The sequence below is a fragment of the Patagioenas fasciata genome, chromosome 1, assembly GCF_037038585.1.
Source record: "Patagioenas fasciata isolate bPatFas1 chromosome 1, bPatFas1.hap1, whole genome shotgun sequence".
In the NCBI taxonomy this organism is placed as follows: domain Eukaryota; kingdom Metazoa; phylum Chordata; class Aves; order Columbiformes; family Columbidae; genus Patagioenas; species Patagioenas fasciata.
In genome coordinates, this window is record NC_092520.1 from 136,231,297 (window position 1) to 136,249,704 (window position 18,408).

Sequence of the window (18,408 nt, forward strand, 5' to 3'; positions counted from 1 at the left end):
AGAAACTAATCTTTCAAGGCCTTTTTAGGTGTGGCCTGAATGTATCTGATTTATCAGGCCTCCACAGCACTTGGAGGAAGGTCTTGCCTGAGAATTCAGCCAGGCTCTGACATATTTTAGGTGCCACGCACCTGGCTTTACCAAAACAGCAGCAATTCTAAGCATATGCAAAGAAGAAAGCAGTCTGTAAGGCAAGGTACTGGCAAAATTTAGTTGTCTCAGGAAGGTGTTTGGCAAAGCACATGCTAGGATTAGACAGGATTTATGGAGCTAAATCCTACCTAAATACCTAACTTATGGGCCTGGGACAACGTAAATCTTGGTATGCTGCATGTCCTCCTCTGCTAAAGAAGAAAACTGATTCTGCACGGTGGAAAGCATCCAGTGTTCTGGAGATCAAGAGCACTTGCTCTCAGCTTTAGTTAGGCTGCATGAGGAAGTATCAGGATATGACCGCTGCCACCTCAGCAGCCCAAAACGCGCATGTGATTTCCCCCATGCTGTTGCCAGGCAGCTTTCCACAGCCCTTCAGAGGAAGAGTCGTTATTCATTTTCACTTGTCACCCAAGGACTCTTGCTCTTAGGAGAGAAGGGAACCGTGTGGGGTAACTTGTGTTTTCGCTAGCGTATCTTTTTTTTTCTGGTGGACTATAAATCTCAGATGCTGTCAGTGGTGAGTGGAAATGAAAGCTATTGTTGGACAAGGAGGAATTCTTATCTTACATCCTGTTACTTAAGGATAACTTAAGATCTGCTCACATGTTCACTGCTCATCAGGTCTGGAGTATCTCATGTGGGGCAGCTGGCTTTTAGGCTTTGACCACATGCTGTGGTGTGGACCAAACCACACAGCAACTTGTTCCATCAAATTCTATTTTTGCAAAGGTGTTCAAAATGAGAGAGAGGACAGAGCTGCTGTGCAGAGTACTGTCAGCTGCAAATTTCGAATGTTTTCGTGAACACATGAATACCATCAGACTTCCCAGCTCTACACCTCGTTCAGAAAGTGTTTTCCTAAAGCAAGATTGTCTTGGAGATATCATGGCCACAACACAGTTCTAATAATTTACTTTTGTCATTTATAACTTCAATCAAAGGTGTGCACAGTTCTGTATAAACGCACATGCAACATGACTATTCAGGTGAATAAAAACACACACACAATTATTTTTGCAGACATGCCTTTTACCTGAATTACTACCACCTCACTAAACACTGAAAACATGTATCCGTGTCATATCATAGAACGCTTTTGGAAGAGCGGTGCAGGGCTCAGACAGGGTTGTTTATGTGAAAAAAAGAAAAAATAATAAGGCAGCATCTCTTTATTCCTGCGCTTCAGAAGACTGCACCTTCGCATGAGAAATTTTTTAAAAAGCTTCAAGTTGAGGGTATGAGAAGTGCGTGCACACCCCTTGAGGCAATTCGACGAAAGTTTTAATTTCCTGTAGGAATGCACCGACGAGAGATTACCAGAGGTGCTGCCTCACGCTTGTAGTTTTAACCCGCCGGGACGCGCGGGGCGGCCAGTGGTTCCCCGGGGTGGGGGGGTGGTGGAGAAACCTCAAGCAGCGCGGGGTTCGTCCCCGCCGAGATGAAAACCCTTGTACGTGGCTCAGCTCAGCCCCTGCGGCTCGCAGCCCCCTCAGTTCCCGCGCTGCTCGCAACCCCACCGGGCTGTGCCGGCCGCGCCGTCCAGGCGAAGCCCCCTCCCCTCGTTGCCAGCCGGGGCCTCCGCACACCCGCGCTGCAGGGCAGCCCTCCCCGCCGCTCGGGCACTGCTTCCCTCAGCGCCGCGCTCTCCAGCGCCACCCACCCCGGGCGCGGTTCAAGGAAGCGCCCCACGGGACTCCATCCCAAAGCGCGGGTCGCCCGCCGCGCCCCCGCCCACCGGAACCCGCCGCCCGCCCCCGCCCCGCCCCAACGGCTGTGGCGGGGGCGGGCTGCGCGCCCCCGCAGGCAGCCAGCCAGGGCGCCGTGCGCGCCCCCGCGGCGGGAGGGGCGGGCCCTGGAGAGGCGGGGCGGGGCGGGGCGCGCCACTGCGCCCCCTCCTCTTCGCGCTGCGCCCTCCCCCTCCCCAAGGTGTTGGCGACGGCGGGGACGCGCTCGCTCGTGAACGCGCCGCTCCCCCCCCCCCCCCCTCCCCGCTCCCCTCGGCTTCTCCCCGGCTGCGCTGGTAGCGGCGGCTCGGCCATGGCGGCCCCGGCGGAGCTGAGCGTGGAGCGGCTGCGGGCGCTGCCCGGCAGCTGGAGTTACGGGATCAGCCAGGGCGGCCGCGTCTTCTTCATCAAGTGAGCGGGGGGCCGGCGAGGAGGGGAGCGGGGCTGGGCTGAGCGGGCGGGGGGGCCGGGAGGGGCGTGCGGAGGGGCGGCCGGGGCTGCGCCTGCCTGACTCGGTCCGTGTGTCCGTCCCCGCAGCGAGGAGGCGAAGAGTACGACCTGGCTGCACCCCCTCACCGGAGAGGCCGTGATCACTGGGCACCGTCGCAGCGCAGGTAGGAGCCCCGCCGGGGGTGGCCGGGGCCCCCAGCCCTTCCCCGGCACAGCCGCCCCCGCCCGGCGAGCGCCGCCCTCCTCAGCTCCCCGGGGTCTCGTCGAGCCCGTCGCCCCGCGGCTCCCGCGGCCGCCCCCTGGGCTCCCGCCACCCTCTGCCCGCCCCAGCCCCCGGGCGGGCTCGGCCCCGTGGCCCCTTCTCCCCTCGCCGGGGCGGGCAGCGCCTCTGGCTTCGCCCTGTCGCCCCTAAGCCGCCCGATCCTGGAAACTGCCTCGGTGCAGCCGCGGCCACCCGAGACAACTCCTCACGCCGCGCTCTCTGCGCTCCCCACACTTCTCGCAGTTGTTTGTCCCCAGCTCCAGCAGGATGACACTACAGTGCAGCCTGACTTGCCCAGCTTGCCATCAGAGTGCTCCTCATCTTTTTCTTAAAACTCTTCCTTTTGCACCCCGGCTTTCCCTCCGTATCTGTGTGATTTCTCTGCTTGCTTTCTGTTTGCCTTGTATCACCCCTATAATATTATATAGTTACCATTAGAGACTGCCTTATTCTTCTCGTGCTTCATACAGGCTACCCCAGTTATTCACCTGCACAGCATCCTTTCTCAGTTTAGCATCAAACCACTCATCTTATTTCTGTTTCCAGCAGTACCTAGATATAACCACGATAGGTATACTAGAATTGTTGAGGCTGATTGTACTAAATAGAATAGTAGTCACCTAGAAACCCTTTTCCTCCCTTCGCTTCCATCTAGGCTGAGAGTGTGGGTGGTTTCTAAGTGACTGAGAGAGGTGGAATAGCTAGGAGGAAAACGGACTGAAACATTAGGAATAACTTGGAGGGAGGAGGGTGGAATCGGTCGTCTTCGGTGCTGCTGTTTGTTCCTCTCTGGAGAAGTAGCAGCAGGAGGTGCTGGAGGAGGATGATTTACAGCAGACACTCTGGAGACCCAGAGCCAAACTCTGACTGCTGGTGTTGCACACAGGCTACATATGCCACTGGGAGGTGGTGGAGTGTAGTAATAAGTGCAGTTGTTTTTATGTATGTAATCACTTGGATAATCGCAGGAAAATCTGCAAGTGAATTGGACTATATCAGATTATTTGCTTTTTAGCTTTGGTTAATACTTATGCATTAAGAAATCAGAAATGGCCTTTTAGAAAACTCTGGGCAGCCTTTTTTGTCTCGGGAATAGTTTAAAAAGCACAGGTTTCTGGCTATTAGAACTCTGCAGTCTGATCTGCAATGAAGGGCTGTTTGTAAGAAGTCGTTTAATGCCAGGAAATAGAACTACTGATTGTTATTAGGCTCCCCTTTTCCCCACTTTCATTACTGAAATTAACTGAGGAGCTGGCCTTTATCTACAGCAATATGCATGGGGGCAGATGTATGTGAAGTGCTTTGCTTGTTGGACAGTAGCATTAGCTGAGGATTCATTCTTTTTTAAAACTATTACTAGTGTCTCTGTTGACTGATGGTGATTTCTAAGGAATTTTCTATGTGTCGCGTTTGTTTCTGCTATTAAGTGCCTTCTAAAACGAAATGCAGTTTGCTTTTGAGTATCTGGAGTATTACATGTAGAATAACAGAGTTATTATCAGGTAAATTAAACTTGTTTCTGAACACGAGAGTGAGGCATGACCTTGGATATACTGACCATGATTTGTCAATCAGATGCTGAAGTGTCTGCAAAACAAACCTTTTTCTTTAGTTTTCCTCATTCTTGTGTGTGTTAATTGATATCTCCACACAGAGATAGAATCAAAAGGATTAATTCTGGGGTTCATATCTTGTTTTGCCCTGACCATACTTTGGGTCAAAATATGTTAAATACATGTATTATCTTAAGAAGCATTTTTTGAGTTAATGACACTTCTTTTGGAAGTGTATATTATTGTAAAACTCCTTATTTAATAATGTCATGAGTTATTTACTACATGGGAGGAAAGCTTTCTCTTCCATTATGAACTGAAGTGCTTTTTATTCCTTGAGATATTCAGCACTAGAATGGTGTTTTTTGCGAAGTTCTTACAGCAGCCATGAATACTCCTGCTAGAGGGACTTCCTGTTTGCTGTACTTTGCCCTGTGCTGTTATCGAAAGACACCTTGATTTTTGTTCTAGGAAAGACAGGAGTGAAGTAAAAAGTCAGCCAGAGCAAATAAGTAAACTGTGGGGGAAAAGATCGCATGACCCACCCTGAATATTTTTAATTTTAATTAGGAAATACATTCTTGCTTTTTTAATTCAATGAGCGAGTCCTACATATCAACTATTGGTTTTGTTAACTGGGTCAAACTTTTAAGGGTAGTTATGTATCTAGAGTTGCATAAAGTTGCCCAATATTTTCAGAGCTTGCATTACACCAGTAAAGTGTTACTTGTAAAAAACTGACCATTAGTGGAAGTGCGCTGCTTTTTTTTTTTTTTTTAAATATGCAGGCACCTGACTCTTAAGAGTGATAACAGAGAAGGAAAAGGTGTACACACTTCCTCCACTAGATTTGCACTGAAAATTATTTTCATGTAAAATTGAATAGAACTGTAAACACTGCAGGAACACTTGTTAGTCACAACAGTGGTGGAATTATGCTAATGTGATGCTAATGCTCTGTGGTGTAGTTGATATCATGCCTGTTAAGATGCTTGTGACTTGCATGTAATGCAACTCAGTAAGTTGGTTTTTGTTTAGATCTCTGCCTGTCAGGTAATTTGATGCTACTGAAGTTCAAGGCAGAAAGATCTAGTGATGACTGCAAGTTCTAGTTACTGGTCAAAGGAAGGAACATTGTTAAATGAGGGCACACTTAAACCCTGATTGTTATTATTTGAGAATGGGAAATCCAGATCAAATTTTCATGCATGTAGCTTCTCTTGGGTTACATAATTTAAACTGAGACAGTATTGTGAGTCGGTTCTAAAATATTTGTTTCTAGGACTAAAGCTTTCAATATGAAGAATCAGACACACAGTATTTTAACTCAGTTTAGGGAGTAGACCAGTATGACCAGCATAATTTCAGAAGTTAATTGGGTTGTTTTGCTACTTGTTTTCCAGACTTACCCACAGGTTGGGAGGAAGCTTATACTTTTGAAGGTGCAAGATATTATGTAAAGTAAGTTGATTGTTTAATCTGTCACAATACTATAATTTTCAATTTGTTTGTCTAAATGTTGCTGTAATCTTGAATGTTTACCAAACTGAATTGAAATGTTATGCTATAATATCTAAAAGGACTACTCGAGCTTGCCGTACTGGATATAGTCCTTTGTTTACTGAATTCTGCACAGCTAAAACAATTTATTGAGTTTTTGTGTTAGTACTTTTAATGAAAACTTCTTAAGGATTCAGATTCAAATGAAATTTCTGCTGTGAGTGTGACCATTCTAGCAACAAATGTCCTTGCAAGTTGAGAGTACCTTGAGTTTTTCTGTTTGTTTGACACTTGTGTGTATACACTGTCATGCCAGAAATGCTTTCAGAAAGGCAAGATCTTTGTCACTTGGAAAAGAGTCTTGATTCAGCCCTATTCTTTAGTAATTACGTTGTTTAAAGCCACTCTGAAGGTTTAATGTGATTGTTGTCTTTGCAGACCTCCCATTCCTGATTCTTGCATTGATTTTCATTATTTTTTTTGTTCAGATTTTAGTATGTTTTGAGGAGTGTCCACTGGGGTGGACTTCTGTACAGTCCTTTTGAATGAGAGGTGTGGAAATAGAGCTCTTGTGTAGTAGTCCAGAAGTTGTGTTGATCAGATCTGTACAGACTTCTTAGAAGCTTTTCCTTTCCAGATAGTCGGACTGTCCTTATGTGGGCAGCGTTAAAGTGGCACCTGTGTATTTTTGGCTGGTTAATATGCTACTTTTTCTGTTATTTAAAAATTCTCAGACTTTTCTTGATTCATTTAGGAGATTTTACTCACTCAACTGTGTGTTTGGTTTGCCCTCTTTACTGATAGCAATAGAGGCTGTAGGCAGCAGGTAGGTTTTTCTAAGTCTTAGTGTTGAGCAAAAGGTAGCTACTTTGTGTAAGTTGCATTGTAGACATTGTGAGATGGGTATTAACGTATGTGCTATGTGGTTTATTTTATATAGGAATGTGTTTGATTTGATCCTAAAAAAAAATTAATATACTGAAGTTTAATGCTCTGAAAACGTGTTCAGAACTAGTGCTGGGCTCTATCAAAAGGGTATTCTTGTTAATTGGCGACATGCTTGTTTTACTGTTCGGCTTTCTTGTAATTTTCGTGACTCCTGTGTTGTAAAGCAACTGACAGGAATGTACTAAGTTCACCTTTGGTGTTCTGTTCAGATTGTTAAATGAAGATGAGTGAAAGTTAAAGAAAGCTGGGTTTGTCTCTGTATATAATATTAAAAGAAATAATTCTATATTTTCATATAGAACTTGTTCTCATAGAATAAACCTATGAACAATGTTTTAGCTATAGTAACTGGAAAATAGGAACTTAAGTTTTCTTAAAATAAAAAAGTGTGGACAGCTGTTGTAAAGTGACTGATGTGCTTATGCACAAACTTACCAAGTGGTTAGGTTGGTTGTGTACTCCTGTCCTTTTAAGATCTTCTGTTCAAGGTGTTATCATAACTGTTAGGATGCACATCGAGCTGATTGTTTTGCTGATAGCAGACACTAAATAGCTGTGTTTGTATTTAAAAGTTGTGCTGCATCTTTGAAAACATGTTGCACAAACAGCACTTCTCTGTGATTTGCTAGATGTAGGAGGATAGCAGGGTAGTGCCGTCGAGCCTGCTGAGGTGTTCACGTGGTATGACCAGTTTGGCATCCTTAGTTAAATTCCTGTTTCTTGTGTTGCCTCTCAGACTGAATTGAAACTTCTGCACAATGATAGCTTCTCCTTTCAAAGCTGTTTAGCATCCAGCCCTGCTGGTGCTAGAGAAGATGTGAGAGCTAACGTAGACAGCATGACAACATTATAATCGCTATCTTGTGATCCTCCGCAGGGTGACGCTGGATGATGTGTTGATTATAATGATTCTAGTTGTCTGAGTCTAAACTACTGCGATGCTCCTGCACGAGTGGGAAGCATTACAGGTTGCTGTGACCTTGTGATGTACAGGCACCCCGACATATGGATTTCTAAATGTGACCTCATTTGAGTGTGCAGATTCCCTAAATATGAATGTTTATTATGTTTATTACAGCATAATAAACCGATGTTAAAACTGAAAATGTTGCAGTCTTGTTCATGGTCAGGTCTGAAAGAAATATGTTGTTTTATGTTCTGCCGTGAGTGACAAAGTGACAAGGGAATGAATGTTAATGGCAGGCTGTTGATGCATTCAGCCATGTGAAACTTGGCTGTTGGATTTCTGTAGTGTGTCCAATAACACAGTTAGACAAGAAGGATAATCAGGTTTCCTGATCACATAAATAATTTCACCTAACTTCTGAGGCACAACTTCAAATATGTGGGTTGAATAAAAATATTAAACAACCTTGCTTTATGGCAAGATCTTACACTAGACTGTGTTTGAAAATAAAAACCTTTTGAAAATTATTCTTATGGTTTCTTAATAATAGGTCTTCACTGTTCCAAGTGGGTGTGTCACTGAATCTATTACTGTGCTTTTTCTGGCTTTGATGTAGTAAACACTGTATAATCAAATTGGAATAATGTTGAGGAGATAATCGTCAGCTGAATCTTAGCATTCCTTGGACTGGTGTTTCAAACAAATGACTCAGGATACAGACTGTATTGAAATGTGATTATTTTTAAAGGGCACTGTATTTTTCTTGGGATGTGTACATTCGTTTTCAGAATAAGTAAATACCAAACGGTGATTATTTTACACACTTTTTTTTTTTTTTTTCCCCATGGCATTGAATTTATTCTAGATTTAAAAAGGAACTATGTTCTGTAACAGGGATATATATGGAGTTGCTTCCATTGCATAATGTGTTTTTTTGTTGTTTTTGTTTTGGTTTGGTTTGTTTTTTTTTTTTAATAGGGTTGTATTAGTAAGTTGATGCTAGCAAGGACTTTGACCTTTTTTGCAGTTTTTTTTTTGGATTAGTAGAAGAATTCTAATACTTGGTAATGACAGAATCCTTCCCCCACATCCTCCCTATCCCTTGTAAATGCAAATGGCAAAAGGTGGTGTTTGTTATTCGGAGTAAAAAATACACCATGCTGTAACATTTTGTATATGTTCTCATGAGATGTAGTTACGTTGTTAAAGTGTTTTGTGTCTTTGAGACCAAGAAAGTCTTGTTTTGTTTACTTAATGTTAGAAATGTGCACAGATAGCGCTTCCTCATCACTTTTCTGAAATAATGCTTTGTTTGAGTGTAGTCCTTTATTTATACAGTAACTAAACTTTTACCTGGAGTGTGGGGCTGGATGATGGTAGCGTCAACACATTCAAATATAACCTTTAATAATTAGTTTGTTATCAGTTAACTATTGACTCTTCTGTACTATGAAGTAAAACAAGATATGGGAAAATGATGCCACAGTGTGCTGCTTAGAATACTTCACTGGACTAGTTATTTATGCTTATCGTGTCGAGCACTCACTGAGCTCTGAAAAGTTAAGGGCTTTATACCCAAAACAGATTTAAGCTGGATAGTATTATGGGAAGCTTAAGTTACTTAAATTATTTATAAGTGCATAAGGAAATGAACCCATGTGACAATCCCAGTATGATACTTGTCAATAAAGAAGACATACCTGGTCATGGGCTTCAGGCTCCTCTCCTACTAAGATCAATGAGAATTTTCAGCTTGATGTTTTTAGTACCTTGTGGTGACCATGTCCTCGTTGGGCACCAAGGTGCTGGTTTTGAGAGCTGTAAAACTACATAAATGTGTCTTTCTCCATGTATATGTATGTGTGTGTATGTGTTTATTCATATGCATGTGTTTAAGAAACGCTTATTGCTGGTTAAAACCATGTGACTGTCTAAGCTCAGGCATGTGCTTACTTTTCTCACCTTTTTTCCTTTTTAATTTCAGTAGTTCTGAACATATGTTAGGATTTTTGTATAGATTTTTTTAAACTAGGTTTATGTAATTTAACTTATTAATTTAACAAATAAAGTTGTTTTAAAAATCAGTCCAAGGATGAAATTTGGGGAATTTTGCATCAGTTTAACTAGTTTGCCTTGTACAGAAGTACTCTTAGGTAAACTGGTTTCATGTTAAAATTTGATATTTTTTAACTCTGCTGTAGGGCAGCTCACTGAAAAAGTTCTTTAAACCGTAAAGAATTAAGAGAGTTAAAGTTTTATTTTAAGAATTTTGTGTTGAAGTTTACCATTTTCTGTATTTATCAGAACAATTTTTGCCTGTTGCTTCCTGAAGCAGGGCATTGGCAAACCCAGGCCAAAGCTGAGCTGTGTTCACTGTGGCATCAAATAGAGGTTTTGTATGCTTTTATAGAGAATTTTATCAACGCAGGCTTGCTTATTGTAGACAAGTAGCTTGAAAATCGGGAAGGTAAGAAAAATCTATTAAGTGATTAAAAGGGATAAGATCTTTTTCAGCCGTGAGTTTCTGTTGTTTGCTAAAATAAACCCATGATCATTGAGAATTCAGCTTTTGTTTGAACCTTTGTCTTTTATGTGCATTCTAAAGATCCTTTACCCTTCAGCTGAGACTTTACCGAGAAAAAGAACAACTCGTCATGTTTGCAGAGAAGCCCTTTCTTGAAAGGAAAAATGGAATTTGAAAAAAAATAAGAACAGATCAGACTGTTTTCCTGTAACACTAAGAATCACAGCACTCCTACCAGAAATTTTGTTATTTTCCTGCTACATCTAACCTTTATTTTACCAAAAATAAAGGAAAGCTTAAAGGTTGTTCTTGGCCTTCATTTGGTTCATTCTTACATGGGAAGACCACTAGGTCAAATAGTGACATACAGCTAGATGGATGAACTGGGACATAACATTTCAACAAACTAACCTATGCCTTTTACCTTTGTAGTAAGCAAAAGCTGTTCAGAAAAGGAGAACTTTTTAGGAATGCCTGTACATTTATTATCTATTTTAACACATACTTCTTTATTTCACTGAACTATTTCAAGAACCAAAAATACCGCAATGCTGAAGCTGTATGTGGAGGTGGAAGGACTCTAGACACAGGAAGAAAAGGGTGTGGGTCAGAGGAGCGATGGGACTGCATCCAAAAAGCCACTTACAGGGGAGGATGCGGTGGAAAGAGGATGGAGGCGGTGGTGCACTGAAAGAGAAGGCTAAAAAGGTGGGAGTAGCTGCAGAAGAGGGAGGAGTGGAGACTAAACTGGGGAAAAAGGAGCAGTGGCAGTGGGAAGTCAGCACAAGGAGTAGGGATGGGGAGCTGATTTCCTAGGAGCGAACTTGCTGGAATTTCTCCCAGAGGGAAGGGTGGCAAAAGTTCACCCTGTGCAAACATGTTGTCTGACTCGTGTGCAGGTCTGGCAGGGCCTATTACCCCTGGCTTATGAACCTGTTTCAAAGTTAGCCTGGGAGGTAGAATATCAAATGTGAATGTTAGGAATTAGTGTGCATCTAAAGTCTCTTTTTGACTGTGACGTCTGTGGTTGATATTTTGAGCTGTCTCTTTCCTGCAGTCTGTTTCTAAATTGGGTAATACCTTGAGTGCTTTAGTTTTACTAAGATAGACTTGGAACTATGAGGAAGCTTACTGATTTTTATTTTTTGTTATATCATTACCAAGTTTTTAAACACTTTAAAGAATTAATGGATAATTATTTTAAAATAAAAAAAATGTAGGTTCTTACATGAATGTTGAGATCCATGAGAAAGACATTGAAGACACTCAAGTTTTTGACATCTGTTAACAAATTAGTGAATTAACTTACCCACTTTTGGATCCTTGGTTTTGGAAGTTGTAATATTTCTTCCCTAACTTTGGCCTTAATTGCTGGTGGGATTAATAATAGCAGGTAAAACTAATATATACTTTATGATGTTATTACTGTGAAATGAATTCTTCTGTGGTCTTTCATTTTTACTACTTACCATGTGTGAAGGGTCGTGCAAAATAAAGGAAATGCTGATCAATCATAACCTTTTATGTCGGTGGCCGCTGCATGATTTTATAAATAGTGATGAAAAAAAAGAAACTGAACTGATCTTCACTGGAAGAATTATTCTGGGACCTGTACCAGTATTTCCTCTTCCTGTTGTGTCAGGATGTTATATGGGTTCTTTTTCTCTTCTCTGCCTCAGTACCCATGTGCTGCAGTACCTGAACTGAGGGACACTTCCAAAAGCACCTGAACTGGCAGGGAGACACTTTGTGAACTTTTCTTACAGAAAAGTCTACTTGATGTAGTTACTGTGTGGTAGAACTTTTACAAGTCCAAATTTTACCTGGTGCACACGATGTTTTGCTTTTACTTAAACAAATTGCATGCACTTCTGTGGTCTGCAAGTGTTTTGTTGTGCAGGATCAAAACCAGCGTCTCTTGTGGTGCTGTGCTAAGCCAGTTTTTCCTGCATATATTTATGTTACACTGGGCCTTATTATAATGAATTACACTTTCATTAAACCTGAGATACACTCTGGTTGGCAGTTCAGAGCAATCTTCAGTATGCTTCTGTGTGCTTGCGAGAGAGGAAGAAAACTCCTGTAAAGCTTGAGGCAAAGGCTTGCTGGAAGCAAAACTCCACAGCCCTGACTGCATTTCTGCCAACGTGGTGCCTGTATCTGTGTTTTTTCGGTGTTTCAGTAAGTAAATACTTATATTTAAACACTTTTCCCTTCTCCCTCCTCCTTCCCTTGTGTTTTTTCTTTCGAATGTGGAAGATAACATGTCTCTCTGTTCGCTTTACTTGGTCTTGCATTTGGTTGAAGGGAAGGTGTTCACTCACAGTGATGTTGGCAGGGAAGAAGTTGCATCAATGTCCACCTTCAGACATAGAAGTTTGGGAATGGGAACTTGATAGCATAGGCTTTGGGAAAGAATCTTCACAGTACTGAGTAGGACATGGAGGTCTGCTTAAATAGTTGGTTGTGAAGTTGCATCTTTCTGCTCTGGAGATCTAAAAATTCAAGTTGAATGCTAGTTTGTATTTTTTTTTAGTTAACAAAATTTTACCTTTTACTAATTGATCCATCGTCTTTATTGTATCTGTAGATTTAAAAGCATTTGACATTTGAAGCAATAAACCTTTAGTTGGCCGAATTGAACACCTGTGAAGAATGTCTCTAATATAGTGAACTTTATAAGTGTAGGTCACTGAAGTTATCCTTGATCAGGCAGAAGGTATTAACATTAAAATAGTTTGACAATGAATTTGTAGAGTTTGGAAGCCTAAATTCTTATACTTATTGCTGGGAGTCTTGGGGCATCTGTCTATAGTTGGTGATCATTTTACAATACTGGTGTAGAGTTTCTTATCTATTTATACAAGCTCACCTAGGGACTACACCAGGCTGAAGAACCTTGAGACATGATATGTTCTGATCTCTGCCATACACTTTGTGTCTTCCTTATGTCCCTCCTTTTACTCAGCTTCAGATAAAAGTGACCTGACAGTCAGTAAGGACACTTAATAAACCTTCCCTGAAGTAATGTGGAGATGAGACTAGAAAGAAGCAGAGTGCGAATTGTGAGAACACTGCTGGAAATGGTGGTTTGACTTTTATATCGTTTTGTACTAAGCATTGTATTTCTTTTTCTGCAGCTCTTGTCTGTCTGGTAATTCAGTTACTGAAGTGTTTTGTTTTGTTTTGCTTTTCTGGAAATGGAATCTAAAACTTTCCCAGGTTAAAACTTCTCCTGCCACAAATACTGTTTAAGAAAACTTTTGTTCTTAAAAGCAGCTAAACTGGCAACAAAACATTAAATCTGTGTGTTTTTCTAGTAATGCATAGAACACAGTAAACAGCATAAAAGGTGATGTCTTGCAATTGTTTAAATACCTGGTATTATGGATGAAGTCACTTCTGTTTAAATATACATGAAACAGTATCCTTTTTGGCCCTCTCACTGCCAGTAGTGGGATTTTACTTTAAAGTATATATATATGCAGATGTGTATAATATGTATCATGTATTGTTCTTTAGGCCTCTTTCAGGGACCCCCCGCTTTCCAAATTTCTTGCATGAAACATTTGCATTTTGCTTTTTACTTCACTTTCAAAATATAAAAAGATTTCTAGACACCAGAAAAAATCTGAACGTTTTCCTGAAGTGCTCTTTAATCTTATATCCTAAGCTAAACACAAAAGAGATTTTGCAATACGCTTCAGAATAGAGCTCATGCTATTGTGGTTTTTGTTCAGCTTCAAGTGAGAGTGCCAAACCTGTCTAACAAGAAATTCGGGATTTCTGTTGCCTCCGATTGCTCACTTTGCGGTTTAAAACAACAAAAAGTGCTATCAAATTCAGCAGTCAATTCACATGCCAGTGCTTTATCCCCTTCATTATAGTCTTTTGTTTGTGCGCCTGCTGCTTCAAAACATTTTTCAGCTCAAATATGTAAGTTACATGAAAATCTTGTGATTTTGTAGATGGAAGAGCTTTGTGAAGTGAGACAGAAGTAGATGATCATCTGTTGATGAAAGTGGTGATGTCCTGTTGGCTTGTAAGTGGGGCTGGTTGTGTTTCACAGCCCTCTGTGATTTCAACTTGTGCTACCTGCAGTAGACTGAGGAGTTGGAATTATCAGCAACCTGGTTTTAAATAGGAAGGGGAGAGGGTTTTTTGCAGTCGTTGTTCAGTAGTGGAGTTGCTTTTTCTTTTTGACTTTCAGTGATTATATTTGTAAGTAATTAAAGCAAACAGAAACTTCTTAAGCTTTAATGAGGGTTGAAGGTACTGTCACTTTAGACAGGTATTGCAATCAGCATTAACTTGTGTGAGAACTCTTGCATTTCAGTTATTTTATTACTTCGTTTAAAAATTGCCTTGTGCAATTGGAAATAGGGGTTTCAAAGAAATTATAGTAACTTGAGGTTTTTATTTCATTTTTCAAAGAGGTGAAGAAATCAATCTGCAATTGGTTCAGAACCTTTGGCTCTTGCACAATGTCAGCAGGCCTGGTGCATAGGAGATTATGGAGCTGGCAGAGTGAATCTGTAAAGAACAAATATAATTTTTCACTTGTTTGAAGATGGGATAAGCACTTCTAGGAAAAATGAGAGTGGGATTTGCTGACTGGCTCTTGTATTCCTATCTAATTTATTTGCAGCAGTTAGAAAAAATGTAATGAATGGAGGTGAATACATTTTGGATTTGATTTAACTGCTGGATTCAACAGGGGTGTCTACTGTAACTGTAGTGGGTATGGTCAAAAGCGGAGCTAATCGGGGGAGTTTTATGGTTTTGGGTTTTTCTCCTGTCCAAATTTGACATAGGTATGGCAATGACAGGAAGAAATCGGATACAACGCACACATAGCTGTAGTTGCAGATGTTAATTTGTTTAGAGCGGAGACAAATATTTCAAGTAACATGATTAGTTTATTTTCCTCAAAGTAATTTGTTTTTTACTGTCTGCAGTACTCGTTTGAAAAAAAAAGAAAACAGGGACTGTCTTATATCAGAAAAACAACTGTCTGCAGATCTTGTCTCTTCAATTCTCCTTTTCTTCTGTTTGACCTTCTCTTTCTCTTCTTCCTTTTTATTTTATTTCTGTATGTGTGCCCTTATCATTCACCCTACTCTTTTCACTGTTATTCTACCTGCTTCTAGCTCTGTTAGCTCAAGTAGTGTTAGACATGATCTTCCCCAGTTGGACTGCATGCCAAATTTTCCTAAGGGGAATGTAAATACTGTGAGGTCAGTTCAGTATCAAATGCCGCAGCCTGAAATGAACCCTGCAGGATCTTCTGCTATTCAGTAAAAATTAGGATCTGCTCAGGATACAGTGCTAAATATTGAAAACTCAAGACTTAAAAAAATTTGTAAAGCATAACATATAATTTAAACTTCAATTAAGCTTACTTTTTTTCTCTAAAGTAAAAGCAAAATAATGAACACTAGGGACAACTCATTATGATCATGGTAATTAACCTATATTTAAAAACCTCTCTATAAATACTTGGATTACTTGATATATTTCTTTAAGGCTGTAAGACAGAGGAAGTGGTATATATATGTGTGCATGCTCACCTGCAACATATCTGAAACAGTCTTAGCATTGAACTAATGTGCTTTTGATAGCAAATAAAGTCTTCAGCCCACCTATTCCTCCGTTTTTTTGCTTGCATCTGTCCCTCCTCCCATTCCCCCCAAAAAAGAGTGGTGGGGTGAGAGGACTGTGGTAAACTCACTTGGCAAAACCAAATTACTTATCGTGACTCTTTCCTGTCCTTCATAGAAACTTGCTAGTCATTCTTTTGAAGGAGGAATGCTCAGCGTGTTTCCTTTAGACCAGTGATGCTCTTTAATTTGCCATATAGTAGTTTGAATTACTTGAATCTACATGCTGCTAATGACTTGATGCAGCACTTCTAGTTTTACATGGATTGAAAAATTAATGTATAGATTAACAATTGAACTTGAGGATTTTTGCTTTGTAGTGTGGTCAGTAAATTGGACTAATTTAGGCATATTTGTCTTTTGAACTGTTGTCTGTGAAAGATTGGCTCCTATTAGTTTTGGCAAAGGAATCCATCTAATTGATGAAGCTAGAAGAAAATAAACTCCAAATGTTAATGGACAAGTCAGGGGATGAATTGTTGTTTGGTGTTTTCTGTCGGCCACACCATGATAAGACCAATTCATTCTCCATTTTATCTCCAGATTTCTAAGAAGTCGCAGTGATGTCACTATGAAATGACAACAGAAAAATATGGCTTGTGGTTGGGAAATTTTTACTTTCTATTTACCAAAGCTGTTTCATTTTTGTGAGGGGATAAATAGCATTGTGTTCATTAGGTAAGTCCAAACTGCTTTACAGTCCTTTTGTAATATTCCTGGTAAAGTTTCACCAACATGTCTGTGGTTTTGATACTCAGATGAAGAAATATTTGATTATTGAATGCTATGCTTTGATTGTTCTTTGCGCATTAAAGTAGATATTGAAATTAACTGTTAAAGGTGATGATGAAAAAGTATAGTGCTGAACTGAGAATAAAACATTTCTAAATGGAAAGCATTTGTAATGCTAAGTTCAGATTAATACATTATTAAATGGCTCATTCTGAAGCAAGGATAAATATAGTATGGAATGTATGTCCACTTTTGAAGAATGGTTCTCAAATACATTTCTTGAACGGTTTTATTAATACTTAGTTTTGTGCCATTGAACAGCATTTTTTTGCTATACTTGAAATTATGTATTTGGAGATCAACTTTACGTACCACCTCTCTCTAAAAATGAAAAATATAAACACCTGTGTGCTGGTAGGACAACACTTAAAATATTCAAATAAGAATTCAGATTCGTGGCTATGAAGCAGTAGGAACAGCTGATCTGCCAGTTTTGTGCTTTCTTTTGAAATAAAAATAAAAAACTGGTTTTGTTACTTAATCAAAATAATCTGGTTTGGTTTTTTGTTGTTTATGAAATGATGTAATAGTAATTTCTAATTTCCATCTGAAAATGGTGGAAATTTCATCAACAGGGTTACAAAAAGACAGGTACATGACTAGCTGTGTAGGATTTGTGAGGTTTGTTTGGTTTCGTTGATTTACAACTCTTTGCAACACCACTGCTGTATTTCTAGAACCTTGAAGTCAGGGAATAAGGATGTTGTAAATACCAATATGTGCATAACTTCACCATATGGATTGACTCTGTTTTGGCTTCTGGAGCTGCCTGAGTGAATGACATGATGTCCGTTCAACTCATCATTGCATCAGTGCTTTTCTTGGTCTAATTATTTTCTTGGTCTAATTCTTTGAACCCCAGGATTTATTTTGGGAAAGAGATAATACTGCTGGCTGAGAAGTCTACGAAGAGGTGTATTTTTTTTTTTCTCTAAACTCGAATACTGGGTTTTTTTAGAAGCTTCTTTTGAAGTATTTAGTATTAAAAATTGAAAAAGAGCATGGCATTCATTTTTCATTTCAGTAGGAAAGGATGCAGGTCTGTTCTTTAAAATTTGGTTGCATTTGCTGTCTTTCCTACAGCTACATTTCCACTAAAACACTGTTTCTTAACTGTTGCTGAATGAAGAACAACTGTTCAAGGGCTGTAACGAAAAGCGTAGTTTCCTCTGCATCTGAACCGTGTGTCCATTAAGTGTGCTCTGCGACGCTGGAGCGCAGCCTCTGTAGTCCTGGCTCTCTGCAAACCACTGTCAGCTCTTATATCTGTATTTAAGTGATTTGGTTATTCCCCCTTTTATGTAGATTAAATGTGACTTCCTAGTCAGTGGAGATGGATGCCTGGAGTTCTGAAAATGAGTTCCATTGCAATATAGAGAAGAGCACAGCCTGTATGCCAGGTGCATCTACAAGTTGCATCTGTCTGCTTTTGTCGTTTTAAATAATTTAATCCAAAGTTAGAGGAATTCGTTAGCATCCTTAAAAGTATGTGGAGTTTATTGGTATATTCTCTTCCTTCCTATAAAGGCTTTTTTTTGTAACAAATGAGTAAAACTTCTTTTAAATTGGGGGATTAAATTGAAAAGAGCTAATTGCTTAAAATCCCGATCATACTGTAGACAGTAAAATGTATCTGAGCAACTACTGGAGTATCATCATGCAAAAATTAAAGTTACAGGAAATTATGTTGCTGTGGAAAAATTAGTTTGCTTTATTCCCACAGGCACTAATTATCGTTGTTCTGAACTGAAACATGTACTTTTCTGCAAAGGCTCCTTGTAAGGAAAACATAATCAAGAGCCACTAAACTCTCTGGTCTTATTTTTAGAGATAAATGGTGCTATTTCATTGGTTGCATTCCAAGTTATGTATTGAAATGGTAAAAAACAAAAAAGCTGCCTAACTTAATTTCATATAATACTTCACATTCAA

General features: G+C 40.2%; 1 protein-coding gene across 18 annotated transcripts in view; it reads left to right on the plus strand.

The window, feature by feature from the left end:
* The first annotated feature begins 2,116 nt into the window (after nucleotides 1-2,116).
* Nucleotides 2,117-18,408, plus strand: part of PLEKHA5 (pleckstrin homology domain containing A5) — a 174,246-nt gene continuing 157,954 nt past the window's right edge. For 4 of the 18 annotated variants that reach the window (XM_071815566.1, XM_065847182.2, XM_065847088.2 and 1 more), the window contains exons 1-3: nucleotides 2,123-2,291; nucleotides 2,418-2,494; nucleotides 5,549-5,606. In XM_071815566.1, coding sequence (XP_071671667.1) covers nucleotides 2,194-2,291; nucleotides 2,418-2,494; nucleotides 5,549-5,606 — 233 coding nt within the window. In that variant the 5' untranslated portion in view covers nucleotides 2,123-2,193. Of the gene's footprint in view, nucleotides 2,292-2,417; nucleotides 2,495-5,548; nucleotides 5,607-18,408 lie in introns of all 18 variants that reach the window. The other 14 variants (XM_065847209.2, XM_065847153.2, XM_065847163.2 and 11 more) reach the window with 6 other exon arrangements.